This window comes from Xiphophorus couchianus, chromosome 4 (genome assembly GCF_001444195.1).
Source record: "Xiphophorus couchianus chromosome 4, X_couchianus-1.0, whole genome shotgun sequence".
NCBI classification, from domain to species: Eukaryota; Metazoa; Chordata; class Actinopteri; order Cyprinodontiformes; family Poeciliidae; genus Xiphophorus; species Xiphophorus couchianus.
The window spans coordinates 24,828,243-24,850,226 of NC_040231.1; the positions used below are offsets into that span (position 1 = coordinate 24,828,243).

At 40.1% G+C, this 21,984-nt stretch overlaps 1 protein-coding gene across 2 annotated transcripts; it reads right to left on the reverse strand.

The window, feature by feature from the left end:
- Nucleotides 1-5,492: 5,492 nt before the first annotated feature.
- Nucleotides 5,493-18,246, reverse strand: LOC114142814 (SHC-transforming protein 4). Of its 2 annotated transcripts, none has more exons than XM_028014294.1 (14): nt 18,007-18,246; nt 17,754-17,823; nt 17,177-17,673; nt 16,183-16,253; nt 12,182-12,242; nt 11,984-12,103; nt 11,412-11,465; nt 10,984-11,035; nt 10,781-10,901; nt 10,505-10,703; nt 9,477-9,546; nt 7,891-7,987; nt 7,655-7,802; nt 5,493-6,276 (listed from the first exon to the last, which is right to left on the reverse strand). In XM_028014294.1, exons 2-14 carry the CDS (start codon nt 17,803-17,805, stop codon nt 6,148-6,150), a joined length of 1,671 nt encoding a protein of 556 aa, XP_027870095.1. In that variant the 5' UTR covers nt 17,806-17,823; nt 18,007-18,246; the 3' UTR covers nt 5,493-6,147. The 2 variants fall into 2 exon arrangements, with proteins under 2 accessions (XP_027870095.1, XP_027870094.1); XM_028014293.1 differs by having other exon boundaries at nt 18,001-18,246.
- Nucleotides 18,247-21,984: the final 3,738 nt, after the last annotated feature.

Genomic DNA, 21,984 nt, shown 5'->3' on the forward strand with positions numbered 1-21,984 from the left:
CGTGCCCCCCACACAAATCTGACCATCTTAGGAATGGAAAGCATTCCCTGCTGAATTTTCCTACCAACTGTTCACAGCTACCATCTGCAAGAGACTTCGAGTCAAAGAGAGAGGACCAGCAGAGCTCACTTCATAGAAACAAAAATGCCCTCCACTTTTCATACAGATTTAAAATAGAATAGGATGCAAATGTCCTGAATTCTCCCTCGGTGGGGAAATTCAGGTGTACCCGCAGCAAAGTAGAAACAGGGATTTACACGAAATTAAAAATGATATAAACAGAAAATAAGAACAAGAGGCTATACAGGGGGTAATTTTATAACATAAGAGAAATAAATGCTGCATTGGAAATAGCATATTCAGATTCAAAGAAATGTACAACTGAGTAAGATCATTTTTAAAAAGAACAAAGGGTGCATGTATGTTTGGGAGTTAAAGAAAAACATTTCACAAAAAATGGAAATTATTGGTATTTTTGATGTTGTTAAAGAAATCGGGGCTTCTGTTTTCATTTACATACACGTTTATTTACAAGAGACAAAATTACCACATCACCATAATTTGATAGAAGTGTGAATAATTTTTTTGTCATAAACGTTTTTCCCTTAATGTGGCGAGCATAAATTGGGTGGTATGTTACTATTTTCTGTGTAGAAGAAGATGTTGTCTTTAGACCAGAGCTTATGAAACAAATGACTTAGTTAGCATTTGTTTAAATATGCTAGTTAAACAAAAAAACCTTAATGTTATTTTTGCCACCATTCTTTCTTTTACATCCATAACATTTCCTCTGGCAAAACGAAAGGAAAATATCATATCTGACTGTTTTGTTAAATAACACATGTTATAAAACCAACCTTCTCTTTTTCCTGCTTCTGAAACACTATATGAAATATACATTTCACATTTTTAAAGTTTCCAAAAATTAGGCAAACTTAATAAATTCAAGGTGATAACAGAAGACAAGCTTTTGTGGAGAGTCGTTATATTCACTGATTAAAAGAGCAGAATGAGAGGGGAAAAAACCCCATCATGGAAACCTCTCTCTTGCTGGTTGCTGCAGTCCAAGTCACGCTGTCAGAGTCTAAGAGAAACGTTGGAGCTGCTGGCCAGAGCGCGAGCTGAGAAATAGAAAGCAAGGCTGGAGTTAAAGGCTCTTTTTGTAGCTTGCCAACAGTGGAGTTTAGATTTTAGTCTCAAACATCTGTCTACTGCCTCGCACAAGAATCCTGGAATCCCCCACCTCATCATCATTACTGTATTACACAGAAAACACCCACAGACTTGTGCAGCTCTCCTTATTAGGACAACCCAATGGGCTGTGTTCATTATGTACATCTAAGCCTTGACTTTCCACTACTGCATGTCAACACTTAGCAGGATGCTCCTCACTCCAAAAGTGAACATCTGGTCCTGACGAGGTTGGACATGGTAACAATCCCAAGGAGAAACCAAAAACAGGAACACAAACACACAGAGATGCAAACACAAGGATGAACTCAACAATTTCCTTTAGATTCTTAGATGGGGACGTTGTGTAAAATTGAGGGGGTTTTTTTGTTTTATATCATGTTTCAATGCTATTCTCTCATAAAAAACATACATTGAGTGTTGATTTGATTCCTTTACGCATGTTTGAAAAAAAATCCTCTAATCTCCCATGAGAACCATTTGGGAGTGCCTAAATGCTTACGCTCATGGAAAGCATCGCCTTTTCCAAGCTCCTCTTCAGATCTGCAGTCTCCAAGCTGAGCTTCCCCCTCACAGAGCAGCCCTCCCCTGCAGCTTCCCCACTCATGACTCCCCCACTCAGCTCCTGCAGACTAGCGGCAGCAGCAATTAGCAAACTCCTGGTGGAACCTGGTGAGTCTGCTGAGCTCATCATACTAACTACTTCTCAGTACAAAGCTCCTAAGACCGGTTGTTAGCATTGGAGCGTTGTTGTGAGGTGATCTGTCAGAAAGTGCAGGAGCTCCTTAAAGAGACAGAGGCATCAAATTGCAAAGTCAATTTTCAAAATCTTATTTTTGTCATGTGCAGCATTTTGATAACAACTAGTTACTTGAATGTGCTGTGAAATGGCACTATGTGCATGGAAAATGCATACTACTGCCCCTTTAAAACAAATGGCAGATTCTCATTGCTGATAAGGTGTGAGCTAATGACATGAATCACACTGACCTATTTTGTGAAAAGACAGAATAGAAGAAATAGTGGAAGATTAGAAATTTGGAAAGTGTAAAAATACTCCATCTGAGTGGATGTGAGTCTGAGTGTGTTTCTCCTCAACTTCACACCTACATAGTAGCTTCAAAGGTAAGCCACCCTGCTGGTCATACTGGCAGCCAAAGTTGAGCTCTGTTAAGCAGAGATGCTCTCTACACATATAGATGCAAACCTTTCTCCTGCATTCACTCTGCGAAACGCTTGCTGTTTGCTTTTTTGATAGACATCGTTGCCCTGATCTGCTGCACGTCCTTGTTGGAACCGGACTTTTGCAAACAGAAAACGGAACCAGGCGCAAGACCCTGTAGGGGTTTTTTTGTTAGCGTGTATTTGTTTGTGAGCCTCACATGACTCAGTATCTGCTTCTTTTAACTGCCTCTAGAGGTGCATGGATGTGGAGCGTTGCAGTGACTGCTGCAACGCAGCTAAGTTTCTCTTAGTTTCCTTCCAGATCTGAACTCTGTGTGACTCTGATAACATTGAATTGAGAAACAATTTCATGCTCTTGTACTCGGGGTGCTTTTTATGGCTTCAACTGTTCCATTAAGGCGCTTCAGGGTCTGGGAATGGTTTTTTGAAAGGTGTGTGTGCGCGTCTCTTTCTCTCTCTCTGCATGTGTGGGTGTGTGTGTTTTAAGTTAATGCCCTCAGGCTCATCAGTCTTTCAGTTGATACTGCAAAAGGAATCCAAACAGCTCAAGCTCTTTTATTTTTTTGGTTCCCAACCAAAGCCACAGAAGGAGATTACCCAGAATGCTTATCATTTCCTGTTTCTGAGGCTGTCATGTCACCAATGGGGTTCAAGGAAATTATTCACACTAACAAATGGACAGAAGACATGGGTGCAAAATATGAGGTATCCTCGTCGTTCAGATTTTATTTTATTTTTTTTTACCTTTATGACATATCAAACATCTAAGCAAAAGTTTTAAAAGTTTTTTTTTTTTTTTTACTTGGTATTGTAGACACAAATAAAAAAAATATTGTGACCATCACCATGTGTTGCTTACTGATCTTTATATTTCCAGTTAACTCGTCATAAACAAGTTTTACAGAAGAAACGGTTTTACAGTTTCTTCCTCAAAGAAAGAACAACATGTTTATAGGTCGCCCATAGTTTTGGATTGTTGTTTCGCCGTGTGTCAAAGTGAGCAAGCTTGTCTCATTTGTTTCTGTCTTGGCTTCAAAGTGGTATCCAATCATAGATAGCGTGGGGAAGTAATGTTTGAAATGGTGAGCGGGATTAAATGGGTTTTGAACACGGATGGAATAAAGTATGAACAAAATAACCTTAAGGTTTCTGAAAGGAAGCCATCTTTTGGGTCACTAGCTGCCCACCATCATGATCATTGTTACATTCAGAAGAAAAGTGGGAACCTTAGACTACGAGCCTTGCAGTGAAGAATGGCGGGTGGAAGTAGTGCTTAATCGAAGATAACATATGTTAAAATTTTTCTTATCTTTCTTTAAAACACATGTTGATGGTTTGTAATTTTAAAAAAGAGATTTTTCTAGCCTGATGAAGGGTCTAAAACTGCTTATGCACCAGCACCTCAGCTTCCCAGCTGTCATTTTGACATTAATGAGGGGTTAAAGGTTAAACAATGAGCTCACAGCTTCGACAAGCTGTGACAGTCAGCAGGCCTCTCAGAGTCGACAGAATGGCATCACAGAGGAGGTCATTGTTGTTCTTGGTGACACTTTCTGGGAGAGGTTCCTGTGACTCAGAGAAAATATGAGGATAAAACCGAATCAGTCAGTCTGCTTCATTTCATTTCACATTTTGTATTTGTAGGTGACTTATTCTTAAACTTGAAACCCCCGTGGATCTTTGGACCGACTAATTCAAATTACGCTCACACTGTGATGAAACTGAAATTGTGCATTAAATGCGTAGGAAACACAGGAGATAACACTTCAAGCAGCTCCACTTCCTGCACTATCGGATGTTCCGCAAGTTTGGGATGGTGAGGAAGTTACGAATGCCCTGATAGCATCTCACATCTTCAGAACAGAAAGGCTTCAAGTGTTTGTTTTTTCTTTCACTAAGATACCCTTTCAGTATTTATCTTTTCTTGTACCACTCAAAAGAATATCAGCTGTTGGTTCTTCCTTGGTCTCACCCTAACGAGCTTTACTCAGGCTGATTAGGACAGGAGAGACCTCCCAGGCTTCTCTCAGTCACATGAAAGCTGTTAAAATTTGCGTTTTTAGCACACTTTAGCATCTTTTACTGCTATAAGGTGAATACGTAACAGGCAGCAGAAAACTAAAGCCTAGTAGCAGCTACTGTAGGCTGGTGATAACCAGCTGTTTTCACTGTTCCATCTCGCACACATCTGTTTCAGACCAACAGATTTGCTACAGAAACGAAGGGAATTATTGTTTTTATTTATGTCTGTCTTTTCTACAAACTTGCATTGGCTCCTTTTCATAATAAGACGTAATATACATTGCACGAGAATGAAAACAAATACTGTAGTTTAGGAAACCCTAGCAGGCTTCATTCTATGTATCATTTCCTTTTAAACCCGCTCTTCCTGTCCGGGGTCATGGAGCGGCCGGAGTCTATCCCAGCTGTCACCAGGCGAAAGATAAACTACCAGCAGACTGCCAGTCCTTCACGAGACCATTTGACCAATCAACAGGACATATTTTATGTACTTTCAGGACAGAGGCTCTATGAAGACCCACAGCACCATCTTGTGGTCAACAGTGGCTACAACAGTAACGAGCCACATACCCCGATACAACCTTTCAAATTCGATGGAAAACACAGCTGCAGTTTTGAGTTCTGTGGAGTTGGTCCTCCACGGGACCTCAAAAGTGAAAGAAAACATACAAATCTAAGTGTCAATATCCATATTTTTGCAATTTCATTTCCAGTTATTGTTTCGTCATTCGGTTCAATAACCGAATGAGAAAATGCAGAGGTGTAGCAGAAAAAACTAAAATAAATGATTGAACAATTGAAGAGTTGTCAATAATTAAAATACAAATGAAAAGCTTCGATTAGTATAAATAATGTCATATTAAAACATAATGGACATATTCGGAACAAAATGCAGTATGCCCAATTATTTGATTCTTCTTTCTATGAAAATGAGTCAGTTGGGGTGTTTTATTCATAAAATTTTAATGCATCTTTTCACCTGATAACGCCTTAGAAACCCTCCATAAAATGGATGGACAGAAGGACAGACGGACGGATGGGGTATTAAAATGTTTAAAGATTGATGAGAGTAAATAATACAGAAACCGCAAAGGTTTTATGCAAAATAACTCTAGATTTATTTTTGCTTCACAGAAAACAGAATATCTTAACATTTCTCAGCCATTTATCTGATAAAAACGAAACATGTCATTTCGGCACGTTCTTTCTGTTTCTATGTTCTTAACGCAAAGAGAAAGTGAAGAAAGTGACGGCATAATATGAGTCAGGCACACGAAATCAGAACAAGAAATCCCCCCAAAAAATAACAAATTTACACAGGTTAAATTTATTATAAAAAAGAAGAATGATTTTTATAGTAAACCAGCATTCTGGTCATTTCCTCCAGGCAGCAGAGATTGTGCTTAAACTTCGAGTAAAGGCCAGCAAAGTCTGCATGGAGGAGGCCGGATGTTCCGCAGGCGAGCAGCTGCTTTCAATGTGGGACGGAGGAGCTGACAATTTACTCATGACGGACAGAAACAAATGGACAGGAAGTTAGCTCAAGAACTGTACACGCATTTTTCCGCCCTCAAAAAGTCACAGCTCACTGTAATTCTGAACTTGTGAATTTACAGTTTGTTTAATTTTGTCAGGCTGCTAAATGTGACGATGAACCTTATTTATTGATTGATTTTTAAAAAACCTTTTTTTTTTTTTTTTCATTTTTGGGGCTCGAATCTTGTATTTACATTTCATAGTCTCTCGGTGTTACTGTGATTGCAGGATCGGCTGCTTCAGACGCAGCCTGCTGCTTCCAGAGAAGATGGGCGTCTGCTTCTCCATGTGGAATTGGACCAGGTGACCGACACTCTGGAACACCTGGTCCCGTGTTCGCACCTGATTACACAAAAACAGATGAAAACTCAGAAAACATCGACAGTGCCTCGAAAAAATGTTTATTCCGCTTGAAGTATTCATAAAAGAAGATGATCTATTTCATTGTAGTCTAGACCATCCTAAAACATAAATATGTCATCATCTAAACTAAGTATTCCCACAGCATGATGCTGCCCCCACTGTGTTCCATCATGAGGATTGTTTGTTTAGGGCAGGGATGTCAAACTCACTTTCATTTCGGGCCACACAGAGATTATGAATGTCCTCAAAGGGCCTGCGGTGGGGATTTGAGTTTTTCTGTGTTTATTTTAGGTTTTTGTGTCTATCGAGTCTCTGCGTTGTCCTGTCTACCCCTTGATTGTTCCCAGGTGTGTCTTGTTCCCTGATTACCCTCTGTGTATTTATACCCACCTGTGTTTGTTATTCTTTGTTGGGTCCTTGTCGGAGCTCTCCTGTCTTACTTGCTGTCCATTTAGTTTCCAGTTTGCTACCAGTTATTGAGCCTTAGCCTTCAGCTCTTGCTGTGCTGCCTGGATTGTTGGACTTTGTATTTTTTGGTATCGATATTAAAATCATCATTTCATTTCCTAAAGCTGGGTCCACTGCATCTGCCTCACCACCTTCACCAAATTTCAATACACCTGCTGTGTCAGAATGCATTAAAAATAGCCTGTTAAACTGTTAAAATATTAAAGCTATTCTTAAAATTAAATAGTTGAACATATATCTTCACATTAATTCCATTTGGCACTATACAAACTGAATTGATTTGACTGATAAAATAACATCTAAGCCCACAATTGTTATCTTGAAGGGTTATTTATGAGGCGGTCTTGAGGGCCATATAAGTAGCTATGGCGGTCCGGATTTGGCCCACGGTCCTTTAGTTTGACAGATGTAGTTTAGGCTAGTGTGCAGTATTAGGTTTCTGCCGTAAATAGCGGTAAAAAAGATAGATCCACATATTTGCTTTGCCCCCTCCATTGCTTGAGGCCAACTTCAAGCAGGACTTTCTTTCGTTTTCTTTCCACAATTTATCAATCTCATCTGTTATGCAGGAACTGTGGAGTGTGCAGCCAAAACCTGCCCCGTCATCAGATTGTCCCACCTGAGTGGTCTCTTCTTATAGCTGCAGCTCCTCCAGATACGATATGATGCTCTCGATTAATGCTCTCCTTGCTGAGCTAAGCTCATCAGGTTGTGTGGATCGCCTCAACGTTTTAGGTTTGCAACTACATATCACCTTCCTTTTACTTCACATGTGTGGCTTACCTTGTGTCGCTCTGTCACTTAAAATCCAGATAAAATGCAATGAAGTTTATGTCTGTTTCGTGTCAAAATGAGTTCAATTTAAAGAGGTAGGATAACAGCACACTACCTGCCCGTGTGAATCCACCAGCAGTATATGTCGCACAGTGGCGCCCTCCATCCCACTGAGGACGTATTGACCGGAGGCCGAGCTGCTTTCTCTGACCAGGAAATCCCCGCTGCAGGTGAGGAGAGACTCTGCCTTTTCTCTGTCCAGCCTGGAAACGAGGGACATGAAGACGCTGTGAAATAATGGGAAAAAAAATCTGAAACCTGACAATTTGCTGGTATGATGATTCTCCCCACCTGCCGTGGAACCAGACTTCCTGGTAAATTAAGCTCTGGACTGGGGTGTCGAAGAGGGGAGAGTGTTGTTCTCCACTGTCATCACACTGCACAGAGTCTGGTGGAGACAAAACCAAGAGGAAATACAGGAAAAAAGGGAGCTGAATTTTAATGGTATGCAGTACATTCCTACAAGATTTACAGGATATTATCAGCTGCAATACACACGTTTCAACTTGCACAAACTCTTCATGTAAAGGAGCTGAAGCTCCTGCTTGGGATTCAAAATAGTGTTTTAAACTAAAGCCAATAATGTCTATATTTTGATGGCCTCATTTTAATGCAGTGAAGTAAGTAGATTCACCACAGAGGAAAAACAGATTTCACTCAGCTCCTGTGTGTCATAGAAGGGCTATCCCGAACAATCGCCTGAAGAAAAAAATGAGGATTTTAAATTTAAACACACAAAATTGAATTTATATCCTTTTTAAGAAGCACATCACTGACAAACGTTTAGTGTTAGCAGCTGGCGTGAACATATTGGTTCCTGTTTTGACTATGTTTGGACATTTAATCAAATCACACTGGCCTGGGCTTCCCTGTTAAATCTCAAGTGTGCACTCACTTACACACAGCCGTTGTATAAACAGTGATTGATTTCAAGTTGTGAATGAATAATCCTGCAAAACTCTCACTGCTACTATACAAAAAAAATCAAAAATAAATACTATACTATAGTAAATTATGAAAAAAATATATATGTTAAGGTACACAACAGATTGCACCTTAACATATTAATCAGTTTAAACAGATCAGACACCAACTGATGTCCGCCTGTTAAGTTAATGTCTAAACTAGTTAGTCAAACTCTGCCTTTGACTTATTAAGTGAATTATTTGCTCCTCAAGTGACCCAATTCCAATTTTTTTTTACGTAATGCGACCTGTATCTGATCTTTTCATGACCGTCTGAACAGCACAGGTCGGATTCTTTTCGAATGCGACCCATATCCGATACGTATCCGATTCAAATGCGGCCCAACGTTCAGGTCGCATTCATCCGAACTGAGCGTCACTGATACCGGACACATCTCACTATTCTGCGCCCTGATACGCGCAAGCGGGACGTAAAACAACAACCACGACGGACTATAATGAGGATTAAGTTGTTGATATGCAGCTCCGGTCAGACAACAACTTCAAATATGTACGCTTTGCTCCACCGTTAGCCTCCATGTTTACTTCCGCAAACACTGAGCACGTCGTCTTTTTATGGCGGTTGGCAGAACAATGAGAACGCGGACGCCATTGCGCCCTCTATCGCGCATGCGGGACACTTTCAGGTCCTTTGCCCGTTCAGACTGCAGAACACATACAGGTCGCATATGTGTGGCAGTGTGAATGGCCCTGGCAAAAAACATCCGATTTAACAAAATATCGGAATTGGATCACTTCAATCTGCAGTGTGAACGCAGCCTGAGAATAAGATTATTGAGTGTTAAGGAAAATGTTGAAAACGTGTTAGGAAACCTTTCTATGCGTCAGTCCTGCGTAAACCTACACCGTCCACAGAACTTTCTCTCCTGCAGCCTCATCTCTGACATTCACCTGCAGATGGAGCTGAAGTTTCTTCTCTGACGGAGTAGTCATGGAGCGAAACCGGCCGAGACAAGCAGACCTGCAACAGATGAGTCATGCAAACCAAATGTAATAGATATCTTTGTCAAAGTGTGTGTGTGTGTGTGTGTAGGTGTGTGTGTGTGGGTGTGTGTGTGTGTGTGTGTAGGTGGGTGGGTGTGTGTGTGTGTCCTGCGTGAGCAGCAGTTTGTGAACGTAGCGAGACCCATGGCCTGTAGGTTGGAGATGTGAGGTCGTGACAGGAAAGCCGCTGATTCAATTCTCACAACGATTGTTGGAAGTGACTGAAGAGCGTCCTCTATTACAAACTACTGAGAAAGGCATTTCCTGTTCAGTTGTTCCTCCCCAGTGACCCACAGATGGAGTTACGCTGCGCAGGGCCACCCCGAGGTGTACTCGTATAAATGACTGGCTTTAATGAACTAATTCAGAACAATTTGAAAAAGGAAACATTTCTTGACTTATATTTTTCATTCTTAAAGTTTGTTTTAAGAATGAAGTGTTTTAGAAGTGATCGTGTTTCAAATATTACAATCTATTGTTTAAATTGAAGTACAAAACTTTATTCATTTATTTGTTTGTTTGTTTTTTAACTCAATTGCTGCTGAATAAACTAACCCTAAGGCTTTCAGCTACATCCTGCAGCTTCCATCAGGGAACTGAGTCACTGAGCTGCTCAATTATACAAAAGATATTTATCCAAGATCAATATGTTAAATTACAAATTATCACCAGGACGACAGATGTTTTATTTAGTTTTCAATTATTTAGCTAAGTGAAAAATCTATATCTCCTTACTACTACTTGCAGGTTATTAGCTTTTAGTTATAGACTAACAGCATAGATGGTATTAGGAATCAAGCACAGGAGGAAACGGCGTCAAAATGAGTCACAAAATGTTAGAAAGAGCAAAATATGACCCAAGACAGTTTTGACTCATGATTGTGTATGGTAAGATAGCTCAACTCAGCACATAACAGATTTTAAAGAACTCTTACCTCCTGAATATCAGGTTCCTGTTTCTTCTCCTCCTTTGACACCTGCTTGCCCTTTTTGCCGCCAACCAGTGAAAAAAAGTTTTTTCCTGTGGTGACATTATAGTAGTCCGGCTGCTCGGTGACCTCTTCCTTCTGCTTGGTCTTTTGCTCCATTGATGCCTCTTTGGGACACCATCTTGGACATATCCTAACCACAGATCTGAATAAAAACCACAACTGTGATGTTCAGATGTTGTCGTGTCTGACAACACGCTGACTCACTAATAACTTTATGACCTTGGGGAGAGGAGCGTTGATGTCTGGCTGAGAAGCTGCCGGAAGCGCGTCTCAAAGGCCTGCCCGATGGTGCTGATAATTTCACCGGCCCGACCTTGGGGACACTCCATGATATGGCACTCTACCCGATAGTGGAAAGGAGACGCATCATTCCCATTATTCAAATATCTGGAGCTTTTTGTGGCCTAAAAAATGAGCCCTACCTCTATTATTAATGACGTCCTTCGCAACGTATGCAATATAGTCTGACATGTCCTGTGAATACATTTAAAGAGGCTTAATTAGTCATAAATAGGGGCATAATTATGTCACATTAAAGTCCAACATCTGTAGATGGAGGTAAAGTGTGTAGAGTAAGATTTAAGTTATATTTAAGATTTTTGGACCTGACCTGAGTTAGAGTTAGACCAGTGAATCTAAATATTCAGTCTTAGCACAACTCGAGCTCAGCTAATAGATTGACTTTAATCAGGAAAGAAATTTTAATTCAAGCTTTCTGACCTAATTCTACATTTTAAAAAATAATAGCATAAGCAATACAATACATTGTATAAAACCTAGTAAATTTTTTGCTTTGCTATTAACCTGAAAATGTTTGTTCATGTGGAATATTTGAAAACAAAAAACATACTGGGTCTCCTCCGGAGGCAAATGAAATGCCCTGCATGGGATGGTTGACAATCGTCTGTGGAAGAGAAGGGAGGGACACATAAAAAAAATTTTTATACTGTTGTTAGAAAAATAAAAATAATAATTATATATACAGTACAGACCAAACGTTTGGACACACCTTTCTAATTCAATGGGTTTTCTTTATTTTCATGACTATTTATAAGGCAAGAAATCCCACTTATTAACCTGACAGGACACACCTATGAAGTGAAAACCATTTCAGGTGACGACCTCTTGAAGCTCATCAAGAAAATGCAGAGTGTGTGCAAAGCAGTAATCACAGCAAAAGGTTGCTACTTTGAAGAAACTAGAATATAAGGGCTATTTTCAGTTGTTTTACACTTTTTTGTTTAGTGCATATTTCCACATGTGTTATTCATAGTTTTGATGCCTTCAGTGTGAATCTACAATGTCAATAGTCATGAAAATAAAGGAAACTCATTGAATTAAAAGGTATGTCCAAACCTTTGGTCTGTACTGTACTGTATATATATACATATATATATATTATATGAGGGAGGTAAGTTGTACCTGTAAGTTGGAGGCTGTGATCAGAGACAAACTGTCTGTGGACACTGTCAGGATGGCTCTGCTCCCAGAAAACTGCATGTTGATCTGACCCAAAACAGCAGAAACCCCTTTACACGGAGGCTGATGACGACAAGAATCCCAGTTACTCCACCGATCCGTCATCTGAATGCTCTCCCTGCTTGTTTGTACCGCACTTACCCGCTTAGTTCTCAGCAAAGATTTCACTGAAGTCCTCTCACACAGTCTGCTAATTGCCTCCCTGCACATAAACACAGATATGAAGCATGTAAACAGTCGAGCGCACAAGCACAGAGATACCTTTGTAAAGAAGGGATTCGGTGCGTCCTGTGACTTGTGATGCATGTGACAAAAGGAGAAAAACCACATTAGAAGCAGCCAGTGTACAACAAGCAGGGTTACATTTGTTCCTTATAGTAACTTAGACAGATGAAGAATACAAATTAATATTTTTATAGTAGTATGTGAAATAAAATCCTACCTTATAAAAAAAAAGAATAATGTAGTATTATACTGCAAATCAGAAGCTAAAATTGCATATGGTTTCAAAACAATTCATTTAGCAGTTGTTGTTTTATTTATCTAAAATTAATATTTTAGGCTAAACAACTCAAACATTTAGTCTTGGTAAAAAAATACCCCATGGCCCCCCACCCAATAAAAATCAAATTAAGGGATTTAATTCAAACTCTATTGAACAAAAACAAAGACACCAGATAAAGCCAAGTTGTAAAGGCTTGTTAACATACGGTGCACCATAAGTTCAAAGTTTATGTCCCTAACCTTTATGTGATTTTCTTAAAATTAAACTCACAAAAGTGCATCGAAGCTCCTGTTGTTGGCTGGATGTGTTTACTGATTAAAAATGGCTAAAATTCCCAGCTTCATTCCAAACTCTGGTCAATTGATTCATGCATCATTAGTTTTTCGTTGTTCTGAAAAACATTGTTCTTAATAGAAACTATTTTACCGAAGTTAAAATGATTCATGATCAAGATAAACTCTAAAGATAATAGAAAATAGTTCCAAAATTGCAGCAGTGTGTTAAAGGGAGTAAAAAAGAAGGAAGGAATTCAACATTATTGTAGTGAAACACACATGTGCTCTGGTGCACAATTATAATACTAGACAGTTTATCAACTAACTAAATTATTTGCTAACAAATTGGGAACACTGAGCATGAAAGAATTTAAAGAATCCAGGGGGTAAAAATCTAGTTACATGAGGCATGAACAAGGCCTCTGCACAACGCAAAACTCATCTGGACCTACTTAAGTGGATCGGAGTGATGCCGTAAAGTTTTCCTAGTTGTCTAGCAAATCAAAATCTATCATAATTTGGTTAAATATTTCACTAAACTGCAGACTGAAGAAGGAACAGGAAAATGCTGGGCAATATTTGCACACAGCTTACAAAAGAAATATGAAATACCACCCGGCATGTCAGTGGGGGCAGCAGGACTGCACTGCTGCTTTTTGCAGATGATGTGGCGCCTGCTGGCTTCATCGGGTCACGAGCTCCAGCTTTCTGTGGAGTGGTGCGCAGCTGAGGATGAAGTGGCCAGGATGAGGACCAGTGCCTCCAAATCAGAGGCATCCTGAGCCGGAAAAGGATAGAGATGGAGACATGGTCCACCCCCCAGTGGGGGAGTTCGAGTATCTCAGGGTCTTGTGCACAAATGAGGGCAAAATGCAGCAGGAGATCGACAGGTGGACTGGTGCTGCGTCTGCAGTGAAGCAGGATCCAACAAGATTTCATGGCCGACTTGATTTTTGTGTGTGGGCGTGTGTTTTTGTGTGTGTGTGTGTGTGTGTGAAAGCGTGTTCCTGCTCCTTCAGTGAAGGGGTTCCTACCAATGTGTTTGGTAAGAACTCTCAGAAGAAAAGTCCTTAGATGTGTTATTTTATAGGCTAATATTTCATACAAAATTATGGTCAAGAGAATAAAGATGGTTACATATAACTGGATTTTTGTTTTACTGCAGAGAAAATATATTCCCCGAAGAAGTTAAAAAGCTCCATCCGAATGCCCAGATGACTTCTGAGAGCAGATGCTCAGGTCAGAATTACGAAAACATGAAAACACACATAACTGTGTAAGCAACTAGGTTGTTTTCCTGGAAGAACATTTTTCCTCCTTGAAAACGGGTTTCATGTAATGGATGTGTTCTCCCTCTCCAGCTCGCTTTTTAATAAGACTATGAGAGATCATTAGGAGGAAATTCATCTAATTGGATTTTCTGGCCCATCACTCAGCAGCGCTGTTGTTAACAGAGGTTGCTGTGTGTTGGCATTCTGCACTAGGATGTCAATATCAAATGTTGACGAGAAAGCCCCGGTTTATGAAACATTATACATTTAATTTAATTTCCCCTCTTTGAAAATAAATAATAAGCTACACATGCCCGCTTTGGCAAATATAACGTCAAGCTTGGAGTGAAAGGGATGTCGCTGCTCTCTTAAACACATGCACAAAATCAGCAAATATATCAATAATGCATTAGACGAATGCTTAAACGTTCCTGTTTTTATCCTTATTTTGGTCTTCAGCTTTCTCTTTTTTTTGATAGCATTTAACTTAGCAGGATAAAGAACTCATAGTTTTTTTCAAAGTGTCTCTAGTAGACACCGGAGACCAGTAGAACTATATATTGACTTTGTTTTTCTAAATACTTAATTTGAAGAACTGTTGTTTAATTTTCTTTCAAACTACACGATCTTTATCTCGTTGCTAAATTTGTTTCTAAAGTACACGAGCATTTCATTAACTGCTGATTTGAAAAAAAAAATCTGACACTTGAATTTAGATAATGTAAAAATGCAGAACATGTCTAGTGAATTTCCCTGCTTTTCAGCCATTTGTAATCAGACTTTCTGGAATCCTTCAAGCTCTTTTCTCAGAATGATTACTTGTACTTCCAGACCTCACCATGACCTCTTCCTGTCTGTCTATGTGGACAACTCTAAATCACATTACTGACAGAGAAAACATCTTTTCTCCTTTGAGCTTCTCCAACTTCATGGCTGTTGATTATATTGTGCACATACTTCAAAATCTGCATTATTTGCGTTTGCAAAGCAGGCCTTTGTCCCGAAATTAATACAGACCACCCAAAGGAAGGCAGTTTGTACTTTAAATTTGTACTGCTAAAAAAAGAAAAAACACTTTCAGTGTTGGGGAAACGTTTACCTTCGCCTTCAATTTCAAAATCCTTATGGGCGAGTTACACATTGTTAGACAGGAGGTTGGGATAGATACGGTCACATTTTTTGACGCTTTCCTTGGCAGAATGGCAGAGCTCGATTAAATTCGTTGGCTTCCTGTCACGGTGCCAGCTTTTAAATGTAGTCAATTTCATTTCCAATAGATCGGAGCCAGAAGCTAGTCTGCTTAATCCAAACACGTTTTAATGTGTTTAGGATTACTGTCTTGTTGACAAGCTGCAAACACGTTACCCAAATCCTGTCATCCTCAGACAAAAGTAAATTGTTGAAGAAATCCAGGAGAAAACCCAGAGACCGCTGAAAGGGTCCAGTCGATCATAAACTGGAAACGGCTGGAACACCTTTGTTCCCATCAGCAAGCAAACCAAATTTTAGACAGAGACCCAGTTAAATACTCTGACTGTTCTCCAGTGGGTTAAAAATAAAGTACAGAATACAACACAGTCCTCCAGAAAGCAGCAAGCTGGAGATGCCTTTAAGCTGAAGAGCATTGTACCAACCAATCCAAAATAAATGGTCCCACATAATAAACTGGTTTGCTGAACTGGTAAAGTCCATTGACTGAAACAGACACTGGAAACTCTACTGGAAATTTGTGGAACAATTTAGAAGCAGAGCCTGCTGTCCCATATCCATCCAGAATAATGACACAAGTTTGTTGATGAGTGCAAAGACTTTTGATCAAGGAGTAGCTAAAGGGACAATTAACCGGACATTAGAAGGGGCTCCTGTAAGCTGCCCATCTGGAAAGCATTCGCAGCACTTCACTTTTTCCACATTTTGTTGTTACGGCCCTTATTCCAAATTGCACTAAATTCATTTCTTTCTTGGAAACTCACACAAAACTGTGGAAGAAAGTTTTTGAGGGTTTTGAAAATTTACTGAAAATGAAAGAAAGAAAGAGAAATCACATTTACGTAGGTATTTACAATCTTTGCCATGGGTGAGTTATCGTACCGTGTGACTTGCATTCTTGTATCAACGTCGAGTGTCCTCATGGACTGGACCACTTCCACGCTACCCATGTACTTCAAAACACAAGCAAATAAACAAAACACCAGTTACTAAGTAGATAGAAACATGATCAAAAACAGCATTAGGCAGAGCTGTTGTGACTTTCTGTCCCATAAATCCACTGTATATGTCCACAGTGTCATTAAACAGTGGATTTCACAACTTGATAGTAAATACATGGAGATGATTGTAGAGGCATTAATGCCACCAGGCGACAATTTGCTCACTTTTTGCAGCCCTTCTCCCATTGGTCATGCGTTTGAATAAAACAGGCCCTATAGGCCAGAGCCAGGATGAGTAAATCCATTGATGCGAACCCAGCTCAAATCAATAAGTGTACATGTGGGTGGGGTGAGTGGGCAGAAGTGTGATACGTGTGTGTGTGCTTGTTTATAGAGGACAGAGGACAGCCAGACAGTCTGTTCTCTTTTCCACTATCGGTCAGTTCACAAGTCCTGGTCCTAATCACCCACGAGAACACACCTCTGTTTATGGGACAGCATGAGCCCTGCTAATACCAAACACACACACAGACACCCCCCCCCCCCCCCCACACACACACACACACACACACACACACACGCACGCCAGCAAGCAGAGTTGATGTAGAGGAGCAGAGAGCCAGGATGAGTCACTACTGCCTACACAGGAAGCTGTACGTGAGAACTGGAGGGGGGGAACGTATGAAAGTGAGCATGATAGTGTGGAAAGAGCAAAATGAGACAAGGGTCTGTGTGCTTTCTTTGGCTTTCTTTGTGTCCGATTGTCCAAAAACTGTTGATCAAAATCAACACAGACATCCGGAAAACTCAACTGTGCTTCACAAAGAGAATATGTGGTGATGCTTAAACCCAAACATACGGAATGGAAATTCTCCTCAGCATTAGTTGTTGCTAGATTTTGAGTGTGCAGGCATGGAGAGTGGTCAGAAGTGTACCTTCACGTGATGGTGAACTGCTTTGTTCGATGTCCTCACCACTGCACAGTCGTCTACTGTCTTCAAGCGGCAGAGCCCGTCACTTTGCTGCGAGCACGAGGCGCAGGGGAGGCTGGCCATCCGGTGCAGTGTGATGGGACGCTTTGTGGAGAGGAGAGCCGGGTGAATCGGGTCTGGTCCAGAGGAGAAGGACCCACCGAGGGAAGAGCTCCAATCTGCTCTGTCGTCCCGTTTACTGACAGTTCTGATTGTGTTCGCTTGTCCCTTCAGGACTCTCCTCAGGCAGTTCGGACTTTGCAGCTGGATGCTGGCCACACGGGGCATGAAGTTCCTCAGGGTGGATGATCCATGGGGAGATGGAGTCCCGGAATCAAGGTGAGCAAAATTAGAGTCTAAGCAAAGGTCCCTCTTTGAGGGCAGCAATCTTTCAGGGCGATCCTCCAAAGAGGTCAAGGAGTCGTTGCGCAGTGGGCTGTATTTGGTGCGTTTCAGCATATCTGCAGACGATTGAGAAAAGTGTAAAGATGCAAATAAGCAGAAAATGTCTTCTCATTAAATGTCGTTGAAAGAGACCCACCTGGTAGAAGTCCTGTCTGTGGTTTGAACTTGGGTATGGTTTGCTCTCGCATAATCAGGGCACTGGAACACTGGCAGAAGGAAGAAAAGAGGGAGCTGATAACATTAATGACAACATTGAGAAAAGCAACAAAGTTCTGATTTTTAGTTTTCCATGCCAATCAGCTGCTCTTTACAAATGTATCCCCGTGTTTGGGGGGAATCATCAGATGTGATTCCCACCGCACATCACAGCAAATTCAACTCACCCTCACCGGTCTGGGTCTGTCCTGTGTAGACTACAATCCTGTCTGCTCCGCTGCAGTCATGCCGAGTAAAGTCTCAAACCTCCAGACTGAACACTTTTACAGTCAGTTTACCAGGCATCCAGGGTTTTCTCTCTGAGGTATGGATCAACTGAGCAGCTTTTATGAATGAAGTCACTTTTTTTTATGAATGAGAGACTCTGGCTCAGTTCCTATGTCTCTCTCTATGACGCTGCAGATGAATGTATGAATGAACCAGAGGAGAGATTGACAGACGGACCCTAAGGCACTGTTGCCCCTCCCTCACCGATAAACTACCATCCAATCACAGAAAGGCAGGGTGAGTCATGCTCTGCACACTCTCTCTCTCTCTTTTTCTCTCTCTTTCTCTCTCTCATGCACACACACACACACACCTACAGTTATACACTGAAGCAGAGCCAATAGAGTGCATTGTCCCTCTCTGTTAACATCATTTGCACCTTGGAGATGCTTTTAAAGCGCATTATTAATGCATTACTAGCTCGGCTTCCTCCCTTCAAAATGCTTCCTATCTGATTTCTGAATGAAATGAACTTTTTAACATCTGCTTTGTAGGAACATGGTCGGGCTGACTTGATCTCTGCGATAAAAAAATAAAAATAAAAAAAATCGTAGTGTATCCAATGAAGGTATTATTCAAATGACCCGCATGAGCGCACAAGCGGAAGAGGATTAAATGAAACATTTGCATTTCCGTGTGATTCAGATCGGAGCGTTATACCCGGCGCCAGTGTTGAGAGTATTTTACATAGAGAGTTTGCTGCCGATTAAACAGATCGTCACTTCTATTTTTGAACTGTTTTCATGACATTTTACTCGGATGTAAGCAACGCGGCACAGACCTTTATACAGATCAAATGAAAACATGCAAACAAGAGATAAAAAAACACACACAAAAACATGCAAATCTTGTAGTGATAATATAATACACTAAATATTAAGAACTTAGTGTAAGTAAAGTGTAAGAACTTTACTTACACTGTGTAAAAAGATAGACACACCTGTTTTGTTTTTTTTGTTTGTTTTTTTCTTACTGTCCGAAGTTAAATCAGACCAAACTTCTCTTGTTTTAGGTCAGATGGAATATATAAAATTGCTTCTATTTGCTACATGTCACAATAATGAAAATATACATAGATCACATATTTATTCATTAATGTCTTCCAGATCAGAAAAATTACATACAGAAAAAGTACAATGTTAAACAAGGAGGAAAAGCTATGGATGATAATCTTATGGCTTTGGAAATCTCTTGACAAGTTAACTGAGACATTTGTGTTAACTGGAGACACACCTGTGGATGTATTGTAAGACTACACCTCAAATACACGGCTTGCTGGTTTGAATCAATGGGAAAGTAAAAAAAGAAGAAGAAGAATATAGAAAATCAGCCACTATATAAGGAAGATAATTGTGGCGCTGCACAAGTCTGGTTCATCCTTGGAAAAAGATGTCCAGATTCTTGGAGATGCCGCATTCAGCTGTTCAAACAACACGTGTAGATACGATGGGAAGGTCCAACCATCATCATCAGAAAGGGAACGGGTTCTGTGGCCAAGAGATGGATGTGTTAAGTTGAAAAATGAGCAATGAAAAGCTACTCAGCAAGGAAGGAACCCATTGATACAAAAAAGCATGAAGAAGCAATATTTCAGTTTACAGGCCTTCGTTATTTGGGGGCATGTTCATGCCATTGCTGTTTGGCCATTGCTACATCTGCAGGAAAAAGGGGGACGCTTGTAAGCATTGAAACAGCATCCCAGGTGTGAAGCATGGGGATGGCATCATCATGTTTTGGGGCTGCTTTGCTGCAGGAGGAACTGGTACACCTCATAAAATAGATGGCATCATGAGGAAAGAACATTATGTGCAAATGTTGAAGCAACATGCTGAGACATCAGCCAGGAAGTTAAAGCTCAGGCGCAAATGTGTCTTTTTTAAAGTAGACAATAGGCAGGACAGATCTCGATGCTCTAGACAATTTGTGAGCAGATCTGAAAAGTCGTGTGTGAACGAGGCGGCCTACAAACCTGACTGAGTCACATCAGTTCTGTGAGGAGGAATGGGCCACAACTCCAGTTAAACAGAAGCATGTGGAAGGAAACCCAGAATGTTTGACCCACATCTTACAGTTCAAAGATAATGCTACAATAGATATGCATGTAACCATATGCAGGGCCGGATTTAGGAGGATGGGGGCCCCTGGGCTGGAGTCAGGATGGGGGCCCCTGGGCTAGAGTCAAAATATATATATATATTTGTATGTGTTTGTTTTGTTTTAGAGGATGAGCAGAAAAAGACCGAACAGTAAGTTTTGACAACTTACAACTTTAATAAGCCAGTTGTCACAAACTACAAACAACTCTGAACTCTTTTCTAGAAAGACTAAACCACATGTCGGGGTTGAAACTAGAATATGATGCTTGCATCACAAAATAAAATCACTGAATAGTTATTGTTGCCTGGACTTCAACACAAACTATAAAACAGATTGAGTGCAAGAAAGTGCAATGCTCAAATATACTTTTACAAAGCAAAGCGAGTAAAACAATATTTATACAAATATCCCCAGCATTTACAAGTCCATATAAGTACAAGTGGAATATATCAAAACTCAAACTTTTTCTTTGGTTTTAAAGTTCTTGGTAAGCGAGGGATAATGATGTTTCTGCTCCATCTCCGCTAACAGGTTTAAAAAAGCCTGTCAGTTTAGGCATTTTGTTTGTCGCCTCTTTGGCGCGATGCTCTTTTTCTTTTCTCTTCCTTCTTTTCTGCGCTCCGCTGTCATATTTTCTGTTGTCCGCCACTGTAAAATAATATTCCCTTGACGCTCCTCCTCCCCAATGCGTAAGATGCGTCAAAAGTGGACCAATAACAAGCAAGCATTCAAGACGGACGTTTGCCAGAACAAATTGGAACATTTTTCATCGGTGCTGTCAAAATCATCGTAGTCATTGATTAAATTCTGACACTATCCAGTCACAAAAATATAAAACATCCTTCGGGGCCCCCGAAATGCCGGGGCCCCGGGCTGCAGCCCCTTTAGCAGGTAAGCCCCTGCTAAAATCCGGCCCAGACCATATGGTGAAGACATTAAGAAATAAATCTCACAACATATTCCTTCTTCCATTATTCTGGTATTTAGCTAATAGAAATAGTAGTTCTGGTAATACTGCCAAGAAAAACTTTACCCCAAACAGCATTGAAGCAGGTAACACAGGTAAATGTCCCTGTGTTACGCATAACATGCTGTTTATTGAAGGACAGCTTCCATATTCTGAATTTCCCTTTAACCAATTAGGGAAAATAAATTATTAAGTTAATGTGCTTATTATCTACAGCACAAAGTAAACAAGATTTGTCCATGTTCAACAAGTAAAATAAAAAAATGCGCCTCAAAAAGCATTGATTTGTGAAATACTTTGTAAAAACATATCTAAATTTAGCTCATCTTAATATGGGATATCCCTCTAATCCTGTAGATTTGGAAAATACAAACAGGAAGCGTCCAGCTATTTACCTTTCGGAAGTAAATGCACTTCAAAAAATACATTTATGACCAATAAAATAGTGGCAATAAATAAAACAGTAACAAAATGTCAAATAGATATTTGTTATTTGGGGGAAAAAAACAAACCAAAAAGTAAAAAACATGCATCAATTAATATGTTTCTGAAAATGTAAAATAAAAAAATTAATATAAAAACACAAGCATGAACTTTACTGGAAATAAAATGGGTAAGTTATCGCAATTTAGCTGAAACGTCATTTAGACCTTAAAAGGTGAATAATATTGGAAATAACTGAGGACACAATACAGTAAAATACTTTGTATATACTTTCAATTAATTTTAACAACAAAAAAATAAAGTGTTGCAAGACGACATTTAAATTAACTGTTTCAAAGTACAACAGTAAGTTCGTATCTTTTTGAATGAAGTTTTG